The sequence below is a fragment of the Oxyura jamaicensis genome, chromosome 5, assembly GCF_011077185.1.
Source record: "Oxyura jamaicensis isolate SHBP4307 breed ruddy duck chromosome 5, BPBGC_Ojam_1.0, whole genome shotgun sequence".
NCBI classification, from domain to species: Eukaryota; Metazoa; Chordata; class Aves; order Anseriformes; family Anatidae; genus Oxyura; species Oxyura jamaicensis.
Genome location: NC_048897.1, coordinates 23,152,793 through 23,171,190, shown reverse-complemented (window position 1 = coordinate 23,171,190; position 18,398 = coordinate 23,152,793). Strand labels below are relative to the sequence as shown.

The window sequence follows — 18,398 nt, the reverse complement described above, 5'->3', positions numbered from 1 at the left end:
CTGGGCTCTGTGTGTCAGGAAGTAATTGGAGTAATTAGCTGCCAGTGACTTCTCACCAGTGAACTCCTCCAAGGGAGCAAGCTGATAATTACTCCAGAGTGATTATCCGTGTCTCTGAACTGCCGGAGGCTGGAGGTAGCCACTTTCCACAGTGACAGCGGCTGTGAAGGCAGGCATGAAACCTCTGGGCTGGGGCTGGGCCCTCCCTCTGCTGAGCTGTGGCAGCAGAAGGCACGGGTTGTCTGACTGCTGGTGCTAGCCCAGGTCCTCCCAGGGGACCCTGAGCCTGGGGTGGGCTGGGGACAGGGGCGGGGTGTCCATCAGGCATGGTGGGGGGCTGCTAATGTGATGGGTGGCGAGCACTTGCTATTTATGGGGGCAGTCTGAGGCTGAGCAGTGTCTGGGGGGAACTCATGGTGCTCAATTCACACCCGTTGTGCTGTGCTTGTATGGCAGGAGATGAATTTGAGGCAGTCCCAGCAGCTCTGCCCCATGCTGCTGATAAATCTCTCCCTTTGCAGGCACGGAGCAAGATTTAGTTCAGGTGTCACTGAGATCCCTCACAGGCGGGTGCTCAAAAGCACTGACCCCAAGCCAAGACGGAAATGAAAGCAGTAAAAGGAGATTAAAACGCAGAGGCTGGGGGCTGTAAAGCCTGTGTGGAGCAGCTCCCCACCTGCCTGTAATTTAGGGCTCTGCTTATCCGCTAACACACCTAATTCACATCCATCCACATCTATCACGCTGTGCTGGCTGGGTCGGGGTGGTGGGGCTCCTCCCTGGTGGCAGCCAGGGCAGGATGTGAAAGTTTCAGGGGTGCTCTGGGGACAGGGACAGTGGTGCCACCCTGCCGTGCTCCTCCTGTCCTCAGGTGGGGCGAGAGCAGCGTCCTACCCAGGAGCAAGGGCAGGTGCCTGCTGGTGGAGGCAGAATGTCATCCCTGCAATAAAACCAGGTGGTTACGTGGGGGACCACTCGTTCCTCTTCAACGGGGATGTTAAACACGGCGGCTAGGAGGGCAATAAGCCTGCCTAATAAACCAGGTGACTGCAAATGGCTTAATGAGCGATAATGGTCTGCAGGAAGGGCTGGTCCGGGTGCTGCTCCTCGGTGCGGTGCAGGAGCTGTGATTCACCTACAGTGGGCAGCGGTCTCTGTCCAGAAGCTGTCCTTCCCACGGGACCAACAATCTGCAGTCTTGACATTCAGCATGCAGTTGGCATCTGGGCCATTCTAACAAGAAGTTTGCCAGATACGGCCTTCCTGATGGAAGTGATGTCTTTACAAAAGGACCTGGGAGCCCTGGTGGTCCCTGTTACCTCCCCACAGCAGAGATGATTTAGGGATCATCTGCGGGGGCACGAGCAGCTCTGAGCCATGTGAGAACCACCAGGGTGGAGACAGATCCACAACAGGAGGACAGAAAAGCTAGTGTCACCATTCAAATGTGAGCAGCAAGCACAAAAGCAATTAATTATCAAGAATATCTATGTGGGGAAGGGAGGAAAGATGAGGAAAAAAAGGGACTACCTGGATCAGTCCCCTGGATAAGCCCCTCCACGCATTTCCCACTGCCCGATCCCACCCCAGTGCCACTGTTCTGGTTATCAGGGTTGCCCAGTTTCTTTATTCGTACTTGGTATTTCCAAATCCTCCTGATTTTGTCTCATTAGCAAATGTCACCAACACACCCTTCCTTCCTCTGCTGACTTGCTAATGAGAATATGGGAAAAGATCAATCCTCGTCCTGATCTTCAAGGATTTTACCCTCCAGCCCAGCAGATCTTCTAAAATATTAATAACCCATTTACACCCATCTAGGCTGGCCTGGACCAGCCCTGCCTGACAGCTGTCCACACGGTGCCACACCAGCTGTTTGGCCGACATCCAGATGCTGCGTTCCCTGCCCTCTTCTAGAAAACAAGTGAGCTGACGTACCCTGCTGATTTAGCATAATCAACATCTGGAAAACACACGAGCTTTGGAGAAAACACTCAAATATAAACACACTTTGAGAAGGAAAAAATATCCATCTTTCTTGTCCAATGCTGTCAAGAGTTCCTTGTCTGCGTCCAGACTTTGATTTATGACTTTGGGGATGGCATTTTGGCAGAGATTACATTTCTTCGCATGTCAGTTCTCCTTCCCTGGCTTCCTCCCCACCCTTGTCCCCAGCCCTCCTTCACCAGGGGACCTTGGGGACCAGAGGACCTGGCTCAGGAGATGCAGTGACAATCCGATGGTGCTGGGGAGAGGGGGAGGATGATGCCCGGTGCTGAAGCTTGCAGGTGTTTGTTCACTGAGAGAAGGAGGTGGAAAAATCCCAGTGCTGGGGGGTGCTGCAGGGTGGTCCCCAACCATTCCCAAGCGTCCCCATGCCTTGGGATCAGGGGGACACAGGGGAGGGGGGTGTGCAGGGTGAGACAGCTCAACCCCGCGGTGCCTTCCTAAACGTGGGGCTGCCTGAGATGGCGGAGGGAGAGGAGAAGTAATGAGCACCCAGGATTCCTGCCTGACGCTGCAGTGATGTCTCTTAATTGGCTTCTCTCCCAAAAATCCTCCCCTCAGCCCCCAGAGGAGTGGCACAGCCATGGGCACACCCTGCTGCAGGCTGTTTGTGGGGAGCAGAGGGGAGAGGGGGGGCTGCCCAAGGGACACACTGATACATGCTCTTGCTTTGCTTGCCTTTTTTTTTTTTTTTTTTTCTTTTCTTCTTTTTACGGGAATAGACAATGTGCCCTGTCTCAGATAATCAGCTATTTCCTCACCGGATTGTTGTGGAAGGAAAACACTGGTGGTGCCATTAAGCAAGGAGGACAGACCCTGCTCGTTGTTCCCTGTGGCTCTTTTCTTGACAGCCCCAGAGGAGTCTTGGTGGGGCAGTGGAGGTGGTTTTGCCCTGACAGCGCTGGCTTGGGGAGCAGGTGTCTGTGTACATCTTTGTAAGGCATCACTATTTAACCAAGCCCCCATCCCCATCTCAGGGAACCCCAAATCCTCTCTTGCCAGCCCCCAGGAAATCTGGGGGACCCATCACCACCCATCACTGCTCTGGGGTGGGCACCTCTGGTTGCCCAGCCCAGTCTTCTATTTTCTGGATTAGAAATATTTCCAGGCCAGAATTCAAGGCTACTCCTCTTTTGCCCAAAATTTCTGAGATCCCACTGTGGGGCTGCAGGTCCTGGAGGGGGGCTCCCTTCCACCTGGGAGAATGGGAGGCAGTGGGTGAGGAGTCACATCTCCACAGCCCTGGCTGTTTTTTTGTTTGTTTGTTTGTTTGTTTGTTTGTTTGTTTTGTTTTGTTTTGTTTTGTTTTGTTTTTAAATTTTCTTAGCTCAGTCACATTTCTGGAGCTTGCATCTCCCCCGACTGCTGTGGCTCCCAGGCTTTTTGCTTCCTTCCCTTCTGCTCCGGTGGCTGCAGCAGACGCTGCACGTCTGCGGTAAGTTATTCAGCAGCATTCTCCATGCTGGTCCTTGGATTTCAATTTCCACATGTTTCCCTTCAGGCTGTTTCCAACTAATTTCTCCATTTGCATAATGCCCCCCTTAGGGATGCGCTTGCTCAGCCCCTTCCCCCCCTTTTACAAGATCATCAGAGATTCAGGCTATTAGCAGAAAACTCTCTTTAATTCTGTTGGTCCTTTGGAATTAGCCCAGTCCTGCCCTGTGTGCCTCCAATTAAAGGAGACAAAGGGGTGTGCAGGGATGAGCAGCTTTTGGGGACGAGCCCTGGCAAGGATTGGGGACACTGCCATGGGGATGAGAAGTGGGACCATGGGGGTAGGGGGAGGCTGGTTCCCGTGCCCATCGCATGCATCCAGCGCCTCAGGCGGGGATGCCCCTCACCTCTCCCAGGCACCCCATCACTTCTCCCCACCATCAGAAGCCAGGCCTGGCTATTCACTCCTACTGTTCACATTTTCCTGCCCCTCTTTGAGCTCATTTTATTTTCAGCTTCTCCTCTAGGCAGCCTGAACAGAAACCCTCCATCCTCTCTCTACCTAATTCTCGTCCTTTCCCGCATGGCTAGAAGCCCCCATTACCACCCTGCTCCCCGCAAGGGCTGCCAGCTGTGATCTACGTTGCAGTACGTCTCCCCCCGAGCTGACCAGACACCAGCTGGATGACAACCTCCGTGGGGAGCTGCAGAAACACCTCCAGCTCCCAGCCAGCTCGGCACTCCCGCAGCAGCCTGCAGAGCTCACCTCTTCCCGCTCCAGCTCCGCGTTATTACAAGCAGCATCCTTTTTGCCTGCTCCTTTATTAGCTCTTCCACATTATAAAAGATAATGGGAACTTTCAGAACTGCTTCCGAACAGGTCTCTGATGTGCTTCTCTCCTTTATGGCTCGAGTACAACAGAAATCGCAGACATTAACATGCTTCTTTAGGGTGAAATGTACATTTGTATGACACGCAGCCGGAGGGGCACGCTGCACCTCTTGCAGAGCCATCGGCAGAGAGGGGCAAGGAGGGTACTGGGGAGGGGGAGCCCTTTGGGGCAGAGTCATTGCCTTCACATCCACCCCGAAGCACTTGGTGTGTCGCTGACAACACATGAATTGGCAAAAGTAAGTTGTAGACGTGGATGGGCTTTTCCTTGCCTTTGGATGACAGAGATGCCCCCATCTCTTGTGCTGCCTCCAAGACTTCCCCCCTCAGGACCCTGTGCCCAACTCCCAGCACCCCACCCCGGGCTCTGCATGCTGTGCCAGCCTTTCCTCTCCACCCCTTTGGTGCTCAAGCCCCCGACCTAGTGCCGAGAGCCGAGATCTTCCCCCCTAGTTCCTCCCCCCCGGTCACGTCTTGGGCAGAAACTCCCACTGCAAGTCTCCGCAGGGCGAAGCACTGTGGGATCCCAGCCTTTCTGGGGGTCTGACTTGCAATTATCGTGACAGTCATGAATGCTGGAAAGCCTTGCTGGCTCTGCCAGACACCTTTGATGATCAGTGTCTGCAGCTTGCACTTCTCCTTGTTTTTTTTTTTTTTGTTTTTTTTTTTTTCTTTTGTCTGGGATGGGCTGGTGACCATGGATCTGTCCCGAGGGGGATGCAGAGACCACCCCAGAGCCTTTTGGTCGTGTCCATGCTGCGCCCTCCTCCTTTGCTGCAGCTGAAGGGTCAGGTGCCACCCGTGGCACCAAAATGAGAGCGTTGTCCCCATCATGGGAGTCCTGACACCACACCTGGGCCCCAGATGCCCAGAAGAAAGAGCGGTCATTGCCCAGTGGCTGCAGGGGTGCCACAGCCCTGCAGCAGGGATGGTGGCACCAGGCTTGCAGCGGCACATGGCATCACTCTTGGACTTCTTCCATGGTGCTCCTCATGGTCCCAGCAGGCAGCCCGCTGCTCAGTTCCCTGCTGTTGGATGGTGTCACCCCACAGCACCAGGCAGAACGGGTGTCACAGACTCACAGGGTGGCTGAGGCTGGCAGGGACCTCTGGAGGCCATCTGGTCCAACCCCCTGCCCAACCAGTGCCACCCAGAGCAGGTTGCCCAGGACCATATCCAGGTGGCTTTTGAATATCTCCAAGGATCTGCTGTTAGTCTGAAAAGGGAAAGAGCCTGCACAGGGCATCCAAGCCCAGGTCCTGCTGTGCGAGTAGCCCTTGCGAGCACTGGCACCCTGTGCTCCGCAGGAAAGCTTGATCCCAGGAGGGCAGGCGGCTGGGGACGGCGCTGGTGTGCAGGTGGCAGCTACACGTGGCCCCCTTTGGAGAGGTAAGCGATGAGTGCCACCACCACCCCGACGTACACGCCTGTGCCGATGGTTATGGAGAGCGCCGCAAGGAAGAGAGCTCGGCGGGAAGCTGAGCTGGCCAGGTGGAAATCTCCTTTGGAGACAGCCTTGCTGGTCTGGAAGAAGAAGAAGCACACACAGCTGTACCTTCTCATCTCCCTGCGATACGGGTTCATGCAGTGAGCACAGGGGGATGGATGTGCAGAGGGATGAGCTGGAATGTGCCCCATTCAAGCTATGTGTAGGGTGTGCAGGCATCCAGATGGCCTCTCTCACCTAAAACACGGGCAAACCCAGAGGGCCAGATCTATCCAAAGCAAGGAGTCTCAGGTAAGTGCTCTGATGGCCCCTCTGCAGGTATCCTCTCTGTATGGACCTGGGAAGGACCCCAGGCTAAGCACTGCATTTTTTGAGACCTAAATTTATCATGGAAGTGGATCCTTATGTGGTTACATCGCCACACTTTGCAAACAGATTTTGGTGCTTTGAGTGGGCTAAGCGGGAATCTGCTGATGCTCTGCGTTTTTGCTGATCGCTCTGTGTTTAAAAAGATCTCGGGAAGAATATTGTGACTATCCTGGAGCTGTGGCTTCTGTGCTTGTTCAGTGCACAGATGAATCAGCTGCCCAGCCCCAGCCACTTTATCCTAGGAAGGCTGGGAGAGCACCAAAATGAAGGAACAGGAAGCCATTTGATGATATTTAATGGATTTTGTCAGTTTTGAGTCGTCAGTTGAAACCTAGTGACACAGAAGGGCCAGTGGAGACAGTGACAGAGGCAAACGTGGGTGTTAGCTCTCAGGGCTGGAGACTTCCATCTTCCCTGAGTGCACGGGGTGCATCCAGAGCTACTCTTAGCATCGCTTGCTACTGGGGTTCAAGCTACCCTGTGGAGATCAGGGCACCTGCTGTGCACAGACAGCCTGAAGAGATGCTCCTTGCCAAGAGAATGAATCCAAGTGGTAATTATAGCAAAGGGAGCTAAGTGTGAACTGTACAAAGCACATCATCACATGGCAAATGCACTGTGCTACCCTGTACCACATGCAAAAATGTGAAATCAGCCACTTCTCAGGTCCCAGTCAGTTGGAGCTTCCCCTTTCTCTCACCGACTCTGTGCCAGGTGCTCCTGTTATATACTTTTCCATTTCTGTTTCTATCTTCTTTATTTAACTTCTTAACACCTGTTCCCCTTCTATTCTCAGTACGGCAGCATCCCTGCAAGCATGGAGCGAATCTCCTGGCTCGACACGAATTATTCTGGGCTGACAGTAACGTGATTGTGAGCAGGCTCTGGGCAAAGCCCTGCAGAAGCAGCAGCTCCTCCACACTACTGCAGCCCAAGGGCCACCACACCCTCCAGCCTCTGCTCCTTTCTGAAAGGTGCCCTTGGCAGCATTACTCCCCAGGGAAGGCAACGAGGATTGGACACCCTGTGTAGACCCCGAACCCAGGATCTTCTGGGAATCCTGGAGGAGTTTTAATTGGATGAGAGACTGCTTTCCAGCTGCACACAGTGTGGTGTTGGCTCAGAGGGTTCAAAGCACAAGGAACAGAGAGAAGGGCATGGTGGAGCCACAGGCTAATTGAGGAGACCACAACCCCCATTGTGCCTGGTCTCCAGGTCATGAGCTACCTCAGTGCAGATGAAATTGTGGTGCAGGACCTCACACTACTGGAGAATGGGAGGGTAGATGGAAAAGGCTGTTATCCTCACTTGGCTGGAGGGTGAGAACCCAAGCAAGAAGCCCCAGTTCCCTAAATGGCACCTGATGGCCCAAAGGAAAAGCCCACACAGGAGCCAGAGAGCTTGCAGACCCACGGCAGTTGTGGAGGCATCTAGGAGCAGGAGCTCCCTCTGCCCCATCCCTCGGGGGCCTGGGAACAACACAGAGATGAGTAAAAGGTGGCTGGTTGTCCTGCAGGGCCCTGGCTCCAGGGCTGAGCACATGCAGGAGAGCAAAAGGGGCTGGGGCATCTCTTACCCCTTGGGAGAAGTAGAAGGCAGCAATCCCCAGGGGCCAGAAGCAGCACAGCATGGAGAACAGGGCCAAGCCCAGGTGGTCCCGGGGAGGAAGCATCAGGAAATGGTCCTCGCTTTCGCTGTCACTGGAGGAGTCGCTCTGCAAAAAAGGGATGAAGTCAGGGCTGGTAGGTAGGTTGGTAGGAAGCTCCACCAGCATGCCCATGAGCTGCCCCATGGCCAAGCCGGCTCAGCCACCCAATCCTAATGAACCTGCACGAATCAGAGCCCTGCCAGAGCATCACACAGGGATGAAGTGTCTGACAGCACCCCAAGGCCCCCAGCAGTTTGCTCCCTGACCTGGCAGGGCAGGGGAGAAGGGGCTGCACCTGCCCATCTCCTCATGCCACCAGGCTCCTTGCCACGCTGCTGCCCCGAGGCTACCTCTCAGCCCTTTCCCCCACCTCCTGCTCCATCCTGATCCCACCACATACTCTCACATGTTTCCTAGCTGCAGGTTCAAGGGGTGAGTTTCAGAAATATCTGTGTCTCAGCCTGGTTTGATGAGAAAACCCGTAGCTCAGCACATTCAGGAGCGCAGCCGCTCCTCGGCTCCCTGCCAGAGCAAACGCTGAGCTCGCTTGCTGGGGGTCTGGGATTTCCCTGGGAGATATTCTTACACTGAAATATCTTGAGCTTTGGTGGAACTGGCTGTTTGTCAGCTTAAACAAACTTAAACAAAGTGCCTTTTCCCCATTAGGGACCGGTAGATCGATATCCCGCTAAACTAATTTAGAAATTGAGGGAAAGCAGCTGAAGCGGAGCGGCGATGTGTCCTGTCCTCTTAGCAATCCCATTTCTCAGATCGGCTGCCACGAGCCCGCGGGCATTCGGCCACGGCTTTCCCAGCAGCCTGTCCCGTCCCCCGAGCGGCACACGCCTGTGGGAGAGGCACGGAGCTGTGGCAGAGCTGGATACGGGCTGGCAGGACAGGGCTGCTTTGCCAGCTCCTATTCTTCCTTTGTAAGGTTCATCCTGCCTCAGTACACTAAGCTTTCTCGTGCCGGCACTAGGCATGTGAGTTTGGCTGTTATGCAGCGTGATGGTTAGTTCCCATTAACCACAGCACCGCGGTGGTCACTGCCCTGGTTGAAGGGCCCCCATCACCCTAAGGGTGCTGCAGAGACAGCCCCTCCTCCCCTCAGTGGCCTCCTCCTGAGGTCTGCTGTGAGAGAAAGGGAGTGGAAATTATAAGGAGAAAGAAAAAAAAATGGGTGCACAGGGAGTGATGGGTGAGACGGGAGGTGGTGGGGTCAGGGGGCGAAGCTAAAGGGAAAGAAGGGGAACTGTGTGACCAAGAAGTTGGCCCAGGGGTAGCAGAGGAGGTTTTGGTGCCATCCCACCGTGCAAAGCTCACCTCGTACTCCTGCAGCTCCTCCTCCTCCACCTCGTAGGACACCGTTTGGATGCGGATGTCGCTTTCTACCAGGCGTGACCCTTGCGTGTCGTGCCCGTCGGGACCTTCAGACGGGGCCTCTTTGCTTTCCGTGAAAGTGGTCTCACAGCTTTCCGCCTTGCTGTCCTTGGCCTTGAGAGCGGTCTCATCCTTCACCAGGATGAAGTTGGGGCCGTACAAGGCTTCGACAGCCAGCTGCAGGGAACTGGCGTCCAGCAGCTGGTGAGTCCTGGCACCGCCCGTGTTCTGGAAGATGTAGGAGTACAGTTTCCCTTGGCAGCGGTGGCTGGGGTAGTCCTGGCTGTGATGCTGGTGGTAGGAGTAGGTGCCGCGGAGGTGCCCGTGGGCCTTGGCCAGGAGCGGGTCCTGGAGCTCGCGCACGCTCTCCATGCTGCCGGCGGAGGGGGGAGAGCGATCCTGCAGGAGCAGAGAGAGTGGGAGGGAAGAGCTGGTACTTCAGCGAGGCACGGCAGCCGAAATGCCTGTCGCCCATGCGGAGCCGATGTCACGGCGAGGCTAGCGGGAACAGAAGGATTTGGCAATGCTAGGGAAAACAAGAGCCCTCCCCCCGTTTTCCCCAGCTTGAATGCTATCTCGGCAAACTGAGCATCTCCTCGTCCCTCCCCAGCAAGATAAGGATGCAGCCATGCGACAAGAAGCTCTGATTCAGGCTGGATTAAGATGAGGATTTGCTGTATCTATAATGCATCTTGAGATGGCCACGCGCAGCCTGACAGGAGAGGACTTTCTGCATCTTTTGTGCTGGTTCCTAATTTGTGCTGCTGCAAAGCGTAACAGATGTGAGGGGCCCTCCTGAATTCCCAAAGTGGAGGCTGGCATGGGGAATTACAGCCCTGTGGGCATTATGTGCTCAGCTAATGGCTTTCATGGACACAGGCTGATTTCTAGGGCTGTTTCACAGCTGGGCTAGGGCTGAGGCATGAGGAGGCAGCAGTCAAGGAAAGCCAGGATCCCTCAGCTACAGATGTCAACACCAATTTCTGCCTCAGGAAAATTCCCTCCCTGCTCCATTCCTCCATTTCAGAGCGCTGAAACACCGTGCTGCTTTTTTTTTTTTTTTTTTTTTTTTTTTTTTTTTTGGCATGAAAATTCCTGAGATGAAATGTTTCAACCCAGTTTCTTCTGAGGAGCGTTTGCTATTTTGGCTCTCCAACCCACCTTGGCACAAAGAAAATGCGTAGTGAGATATCCGAATCCCCCAGGAGAGAGAAACGATCACTCCGTGCTCCTCAGTACCCAAGTGCTGTGTTTTACAGCCGCTCTCCGGCACGTTCCCAGCTCCCGGAGCGTGCCACCCTCTTGCCTCGCAACCCCAAAGGTTGCTTCTCCTCCCCAGAGACCTCTGCAGCTGCTTCCTCTGCAGGATGCTGCGCGGCAGAGGCACGCTGCCACCTGCTACAGGGCTCCCAGTGGTGCACCAGCCTTTCTGATGGAGGTGCATCACCTTGGCTTCAAACCAAACCTCAGGAAGAAAACAGAAATGAAGGAGTTGGAGTTGAACACTCCTGGGAGTGAAAAGCCCAATTGCCTCCCAGGCGGTCCTGTTCCTCTTGGCCAAATTCTGCCATAGAGCACAGGTTTGAGTGCTGTAGCCTGTTGTAAATGTCCTCGTTTATGGGTTTTGTTTTGGCAGCGGTTGTCACATTTTGGAAAGCTGTTCAGGAAAATGAAGCCATTCAAAAGCACTCCTGCATCGCTAAAGCACTGCACATTTTGGCGAGTGCCCTCCACACCTCCCTCCCCCAAATCATTGTCTGCTTTCTTCACCCTCCCACCTTACTAATAAAGCACTCAGTGGCTCTGTGGCAGATGGTTGTGAAGTATTTTCACAATATTTAAAGGCGATGCCTATTGGTACCACAGATCATTTTATTTCCTGCACAAAGCCAAAGAAGCGGGCTCGGAGCACAAAGCCTCCTCCCTGCTTCCAGGTGAGGAAAGCACGAACAACTTCTTTGCTTACCTCAACATGAAAATTAGACTTCCAATGAAATATTTTTCTTTTGTAATGAAATGATAAGGGCTGACCAGACCCTGAGCATCACTTGAACATAGCAGCCCAACCCGGAGCAGGACACCATGCAGCAGGACACCAAGGTCCAGCGAGAGAAAGCTGGTGGCTGTGGTGAGGCATCAACACCTTGTCTCCAGAAGTGTTTCTGGCTCTGAACCGCCATGGGGAGGGATGGGAACCTGCTGGGATCCGAGCCCAAATGTGCTGGGAAGCAGCCGCAGCCGGGCTGTGGGCAGGCTGCCGGCAAGAGGATGCTGCAGGCGGGGAGGCTGCTGCTTGTCACGCACCAGGTCGTCAGCACTGATTTCAAGGAGGGAGAGAGCTGTGTGGCAAAGCCGCTGGCTCAAGCCTGTCTGGCACTCAGAACATGGGCTGAGGAAAGAAGGGAAAGGGGCCGTGAGGCATTAGGAACCCAAAAGGTGGCATGGGAGAAGGCAGGGATTGCAGAGGCTGTGTACTCTGAAGCACAGGTGTAGATGGGGGTGGTGAAAAGGGCACAGTGGAACCACCAGCAGCAAATCTCAGGAAAATAAAAGCCATAAAAAAACATAGACCAGGGTGGGAAGAGGCCACTATACAGCTGGGCTGCTGCCGGAGGTGGCTCTGCTCATTTGGGGCATCTTGAAGGATGCTGAAGCGGCCAGCTGATGGGAGATGGGCTGACCGGCTCAGTCACATCTATGAGTCCGTGGTTCTTGTGCCCTCTGGGGTTAGAAAAGATTGACCTGCACTAAACTCTCTTTTTCTTGTTGCCTTCCGCTCTGGGAGTTTGGGATGCTGCTGTGAAGAGGGGGCAGGATGCTGTTGAGAGGTTTTAGGGAAGACAGGTGCACAACCTGGCTGAGGTGGGGCTGCCCCCTCCAGCTGGGGGCTGCAGGAGGGGTCCTTGTGGCCAGGTGGGGAGCCCTGGCCAGCAGCTCCTCTCCCTGGGGGCAGCACGGGGCGATAACGGGGCTGCCGGGACCAGGAAGAAAGGAGGAATGAAGATCTCACTGCCACCATTCTCATACAGATGCTATGAGACCACGGAGTGCAGCTGTAGCACCCAGTCCTGGCATTGGGCTGACCGCAACAGCAAGCGTCTGCAGGGCAGGACTGTGCCGTGCACTGGGCCATAAAAACACCAGAGGTAATACTGGGGGGGAACAGCAGGGAGAGTGAAGAACAGCCCTGCCTGCACGCATGCAGGGACAGAAAGAACCAATGCAGCCCTGCGGTCCTCCCCAAACCCCATTCCTTTTATCTGGATCCTACGGACAATTCAGCTGCACTGGGACTGAATAAAGTAAGCCTGGTAATAACCAGGGTTGGGGGAAGAGGAACGGAGCAGGCAGATGAAAGCAAGGAAGCTGTAGAAGCCCAAAGCCACACCTCCTGGGCCGTGGGGACACCCCTGGGGGGCTGAGCCCCGTGCCTCAGCCAACTGACCATCACTGCGGGCAGGCTGAGCCCTGCGGAGGGCAGGAGCAAATGCTGGCTCCCTGCAAACTGCCTCATCCCCCTGGCACCACGAGCCATGGGACTGGGCTCCCCCAGGCTCCCCCGGGCAGCTGCAGAGTTCAGCCCAGTGCTGGATGGAAAGAGCCAAAATAAGGCCTGACGATAACAAAGTGCCAAAGCCCAGCTCCGCACCCCAGCCCCGTGGCTGGCACAGGTTGGCGGCGCAGCCCTCGCTGGGACCCTCAGCACAGATGCTGGCCGTGATAAGCCCAGTTAATGATGAATTAAGTAGCTGTTCCAGGAATCAATCATCGTCTAATTGCCCTGTCAAGCCAACACTCTGCCTGGCTTCCCGGGCTCATCAGAAGGTTGTGATTTCTTTGCATGTCCCCAGGCCCCGAGTGAGCAGGTCAGCTCTGCCTGGCCGGAGGCTTTCCCTTGGGACCAGCACCCGGCAGGCTGGCATGCTCGGGGAGTGGTGCCCACGGTGCTGCTGTGTCCCTGATGGGTCCAAGGGCAGGGGACAGCACGAACTGCTGGGAAGCGGCATCACGGACAGGTACAGCTGCTGTAGCCCCAGGACAGCGGTGGAGCCGCTCCTGATGGAGCAGGAACATGGAGGAGATGTGACCAGCACCCTTCCCATCACAGCTGTGAGCCCGCAGGGTCAGGTGCAGCTCGAGGGGAGGAGAAAACCCTTTTGTCAGGCTAGCAGGCATCACTGCAGAAGGCAGCCGTGCTCTGGCGGGGGAGGAATGAGGAATGAGGACACGTGGTGGCAGCTGTGGCACCCAGAGGAGCAAAGGGGCATGGTGGGGGCAGCGGTGGGAGAGAAGCGACACAGAGCCAGCAGGCACGGGTTAGAGGGAAGCAGCAGATTCTCAACTTCAATGCAGCCGGTTTGATGGAGCTGGAAAAGGGTGAACACAAAAGCACTCGTCTGATCTCCTAATGGGTACAGAGCCAGAGCCTCGGCGCTGGGCTCCTGGCTCCAGCAGAGACTAAATTGCTCCGTGAATTGGGACGCGGTGGGCTGCTTCTCAAGGTTCGCGAGTCAAATTGGGCAATTTCCAGGTGGAAACCGAGCCTTTGCTCTCCCTGGTTAAAACGTTTCTCTGCAGCAGCATTTCCACCCAGCTGCGCTCAGAGCTCCTGCGCTGCTCCTAACGGGGAGCAACAGCACAGCCAACCCCGGGGCGCTTCGGGAGCAGCGACCCCAGCCCCTAAACCACTGGAAATTAACTCTGGCCGTGAGCTCCGAGCTAGGGGAGGGAGGCTGCCCCCCGCCCCGGCTGTCCTGCCCCGGGGGGCCACCGCCACCGCGTCCCCTCGGGCCCGGCGTTTGGAGAGGTGGCCGCTAGATGTCCCAGGTGCTCCACGCAGCGCGGGGGCCGTGGGAAGGCACGGCGTGGAAAGGCACGGGGGGGTCCCCAAGTGGGTGCCCAGGGTGCGAGCTTGGGGGGCGGGAGGGTTGGAGGAGGGATGGAGGAGGGATGGTGATGAGACACACGGCTGTGTGGGCGGCTAGGTGTAAAATTAACACGTCCAGACTCTCTCCGTGTCCTTTTTTTTTTTTTCAGCTGGAGAGACACCAACAAGTAAACAAAGCTGCTGGCAGGAGTTCCCGCAGCCCGGCTCGGGGTGCGGGATGCGGGAGCGGCGGGGGCGATGCAGGGGCTACCCTGGTGCTGCAGGCTGTGGGGCGGCCGTGGGGCAGCTGCCCAAGGGGTGACCTGGCCAGCAGTGTGTGCCCAGGGACATGGCCAGGACAAGACTGGGGGTGGGTGAGCCCTGGAGGTGCCGACAGCCGTGCTGGGACCATCAGCTCAGCCCTGGGGACTTGTGCAGTTGCCCCCAGCCAAGCTCCGGCCCCGCAGAGCGCTCAGCAGCCAGCCCTGGTGAGCAGGGGCAGCACTCGGTGCCGGTCAAAACCGATGGATAGCTCCCACCGGAGGCCTTTGTGCGTAGCCACATGTTGGTTTGATGACCAAGAGGGATTGCTGGGGGGAAGCATGGGTCAGCACAATGACTCCAGTGCAGGGAGGCTGCTGAGGCTGTCGCTCAGCATCGCCAGCCCTTGGAGGCACCAGCCCGCCAGGAGAGCTTGGCCACAGAATTCCAGCCCAGAATTTCCAGGGGAAAGAAAATTCCCGTGCTGTTGCAACACCCAAATCACCAGCCTGGAGGAACATCAGCTCAGGCTGGGGGCAGGCTTCGGGCTCTCCTTGCTCAGCTCAGGACCACCCTCGGGAAATACTGTGGCTGCTGCATCCGAAGCCATCTGGAGAGATGGGTACTGGCACCCGGCCCTCAGTGCTACAGCCTGCCTGGAAACACCCATGTGTGTAGGGCTACTGAGAACCAAAATTACGGGGCCTTGTCTCTGGCAAAAGCTCACAGCCCAGAGGCAGAACCCGTCCCTTGCCCAGACCATGCTCCCTGCATGTGGTACCCGCATGGACACCAAGCCCGCGCTGCCAGGAGCATCTCACGGAGTTCCCCCAAGGCTCACCTATTGCCAGGGTGTTCTTGCTGCTGCTGGAAGGCACACAGAAGCTCGTGCCTGCGGATTTTACTCATGGCTGCTTTTCCTACGCTAGTGGTTACAGTCTTCGGTTTCCCATCACATTTTCCCCATCACTATTTAAACCTAGCATTGAACCCATGGTGGGTATCCCAGGTGGCTCCAAGCTCCTCTCCCAGCTTCCTCCATGTCACCCTTTGCTCCAGTCCCACCATCTCCCCTTCAAGGCTCTTTTCCTTCACATCCCCCAGGCCATGGCACCCTGAGGTGCTCCCCTGGCCACAGCCTGTCACCCAGCACAGGAGTGACCTGGCAGACGGCACTCTGCTTTCCTCCAGGAGAGAGACCTGAACCCCAGCTTCATCCCGGATCTCCCTCCGAGTCCCCCCTCTATCAGCCAAGGCTGGCAATGTAAAGCAGTTGTTAGGGACTGCTCATTTGCCTCTGTTTAAAACATATACGTACAAATGATTCATAACCACCCTGGAGGTGATGGCTGCACATGCCATCACCTCCTTTCCCCACCGTCCTGTTTATTTTATCTGCCTTCATTCTGCTCAGGGCTATTTCCACCGTGCTTACTGTGGCCCCCTTCTCCTGGGGCATCCCTGTGCCCCTGCACACTTCAGATGTTTAATTCATTTGCCAATAATCTGCTCTTCCTTTAAAAATGAACTTACACTCTGGGCATGGCACTTCTCTAGATTATTTTTCCAAGCCCTACGTTTCCAAACATGGCCTGTGCTTATCATGGGAGCAGCCAGCTGGTCTCCAGCGGAGGCACAGATCCCTCCATTCCTGCTCCAAACAAACCTCTAAGGTTAGGCTGTCACCCAGGTGCAGCTCCTTCTGGCAGCTCTTGCTGGCCCTGCAGCCCCCTGGGGCATCCAGGAGCATCTGCAAGGACACGCAGGACATGACTGCTAGGTTACCTGCCATGGGGCTGGAAAGAGATGATGAAAACTGATGGCACATACTCTTTTTAATGTCTCTGTCAAGTCCTGACCACAGCTTGCTGAGTGGCCCCCTGAGCTTGCCTTTGCCTTTGCTGTATCCACGCTTTCCCTCTCTTTCTGGCTCATTGCTCTTCCCGGGCTGCATTTAGACCAGCCCTTCCTGGCACTGCGCTCAGGCTGCACCGTGAAGCCCCCAGCTGCCGTCAGCATGCTCCTGGCACGTCCCTGCTGCACGGGGACCAGCCTCAGCCCCATCCATCTCACCCTGCCTGGCATCCTGGGGTCTGTGGGGTCCGTGGGGCACTGGGGAGAGCCCGGCCCTGGAGCTCCACCACGGCTGGGGAGGCTCAACCTGGCCCCACAGGGCTGGGTGGAAATTGTCATGCAATCAGTTGGTTCTCCAGAAACAGAGCCTGGGGACAAACCCTGCGCCCGGCTTTGTTTTTCAAGAGAGAGATGAAACGTTTCGCTCCAAAAGGAAGCTGTTGGAAGCCAGGCACCTGAAAAACACTGGAGCGGAGCTTTCCCCTCCAGGCTGACCAAGGCATTTGGACTGCTTTGCTGCCTTTTTCGCTTCACTAAGAAGCAGCAGCAGTAAGACTATTTGGAGGAAATCTATAACGGACTTTTTTTTTTTTTTTTTTTCCTGTCTCAATGCTGTGGCTTGGCTCTTCAGCTGGAAAAGTCAATCATTTGCCCATCACTAATTCTACAGATAGAGAAAAGCTGGCTCAAGGTCTGGCCTAAAATAACCCCCTCGAGCAGTGCCTGCCAGTCCAAGGCCCAGCTATGGGGCTTTAGAAAATAGGCAGAAAAGAGCAAAAAATCTGCCTGATTCAGAGAAAATGCTTGCAAGAGAGCTAGAAAACAACTCCGGGCATAGCTGTTAAACGGGGGAGGGCAGTGGTCAAGAAGAGGTGAGAGAGACCTGGGGAAGGGGCACGGTGCTTCAGTGTCCGGAGGGTCTGATGCCAGCGGGGTTGGGGTCAGGATGGGCAGAGCCGTGGGCTTCACCTCTTCCTCCTCCACCTCAGAGGGCAGGGAGGGGTTTGGCACCAGGCAAAAGCCAGGATTTGCCGTACAAATTCACCGCGCCGGAGCTGCAGCAAATTACTCATTCTTTAATAATCGTGTTTATTACCTGCCTCTGATGGTGGTTCAGGGAAATGAAGTGAAGCCGATTCAGCTCCCCGAAGCTTTCGATCTGCCAGCCATTTTCATGACACGAGAAACTTTTGCCGGAGAAATGCAGCCACTACATTTTTGATTGGGTAATTCCTTCTCCTGACAGCCTACAAAGTAACCAGCTATTATCCCCAGGGGACCGGGGCTTTTTTTGCCTTGTGTTGTTGCAGGCAGCCTCAGACCCCACTCCTCTGGTTAGCCCTGTTATTTACGTAGTGCTACCTTCCACTCGGGGTCCTCCTGGGGAAAAAAAAAAAAAAAGGTTTCTACCAGTGACAGATCCTGAGCTGACGGAAAGGCGATTTGTTTTTCAGAGGCAAAGCAAGCAACCCGGCAAAGTGGCTCGGTGGCGAAGAGCCTAGGTTTCGCGAAACCCGCAGCAGCTTTGGAGAAGGAATTATAAAGAGGCACTGGTCAGACACGGAAGCGCTTCCCTTCCCAACTCCTGGGCTCACGGCTCTTCCCCCGGGCACAGGCAGGCACAGGGACACCGGGAGGAGGTGCTGCTCCGGCGGGGCACGGTGCGGGCACGGCTCCCCGGCTGCCCATGGCTGCAGGAGCGAGCCCCGTCCCTTCCCTGCTGCTGCCCGGGGGTGCCCGGGGGAGCCGGGGGGAGGGCTCGGGGGGCTCCAGCGGCTGGGCAGGAGGGCAGGCAGCCCCCAACTTCGGCGGGCGGCCGAGTTGCCCGGCCGGGAGACCCGCAGGCTGCCTCCCGTTCACGCAGCAGCGCAAGGTGCCATTGCAGCTCCCGTGCCATAGCTGGCCTGCAAAACTTTTCCCGAAATCCTTCCATTTCGCCCCCCCACACGCCCCCCGGCCCCATTAGCAGGAGCTCCCTCCCCGGCTGCCCGCTTTCTCCACCTCTCAGCCCCACGGCTCGGCCCGACAGCCCCCACCACGTTTGTTATTTATCCCCTCCGGGACCCCCGTGTCCCCCCCATCCCCATCCTTCCCCCCCAAGGACCGGCAGCTCCCCCTGCTCGGAGCTCGGTCCCTTACCTGCGGGGCTCAGCCGCGAAGTTGGAGCGGCGGCGGCGGGGCGGCGGCGGGCATGGCCGCGGCGGGGGGGCCGCGCTGCGGCGGGGCGAGGGCTGCGGGG

At 56.3% G+C, this 18,398-nt stretch overlaps 1 protein-coding gene across 3 annotated transcripts; it reads right to left on the bottom strand.

The window, feature by feature from the left end:
• Positions 1-4,244: 4,244 nt before the first annotated feature.
• Positions 4,245-18,398, bottom strand: SYNDIG1L (synapse differentiation inducing 1 like). 3 transcript variants are annotated; one of them, XM_035328481.1, is made up of 4 exons: positions 18,299-18,398; positions 9,121-9,675; positions 7,726-7,863; positions 4,245-5,857 (listed from the first exon to the last, which is right to left on the bottom strand). In XM_035328481.1, exons 2-4 carry the CDS (start codon positions 9,547-9,549, stop codon positions 5,699-5,701), a joined length of 726 nt encoding a protein of 241 aa, XP_035184372.1. In that variant the 5' UTR covers positions 9,550-9,675; positions 18,299-18,398; the 3' UTR covers positions 4,245-5,698. The 3 variants fall into 3 exon arrangements, with proteins under 3 accessions (XP_035184372.1, XP_035184371.1, XP_035184373.1); XM_035328480.1 differs by having other exon boundaries at positions 9,121-9,576; XM_035328482.1 differs by lacking the exon at positions 18,299-18,398 and adding an exon at positions 17,256-17,539 and having other exon boundaries at positions 9,121-9,576.

What these genes read in the sequence shown, in the direction of transcription:
- SYNDIG1L (XM_035328481.1), bottom strand. Translation starts at nt 9,549, where the DNA reads ATGGAGAGCGTGCGCGAGCTCCAGGACCCGCTCCTGGCCAAGGCCCAC. An exon ending in AGGAGCTGCAGGAGTACGAG is followed by an intron (nt 7,864 to 9,120) that starts GTGAGCTTTGCA and finishes CCTTTTTTGCAG; the next exon opens with AGCGACTCCTCCAGTGACAG. An exon ending in CCTTCTACTTCTCCCAAGGG is followed by an intron (nt 5,858 to 7,725) that starts GTAAGAGATGCC and finishes TTCTTCTTCCAG; the next exon opens with ACCAGCAAGGCTGTCTCCAA.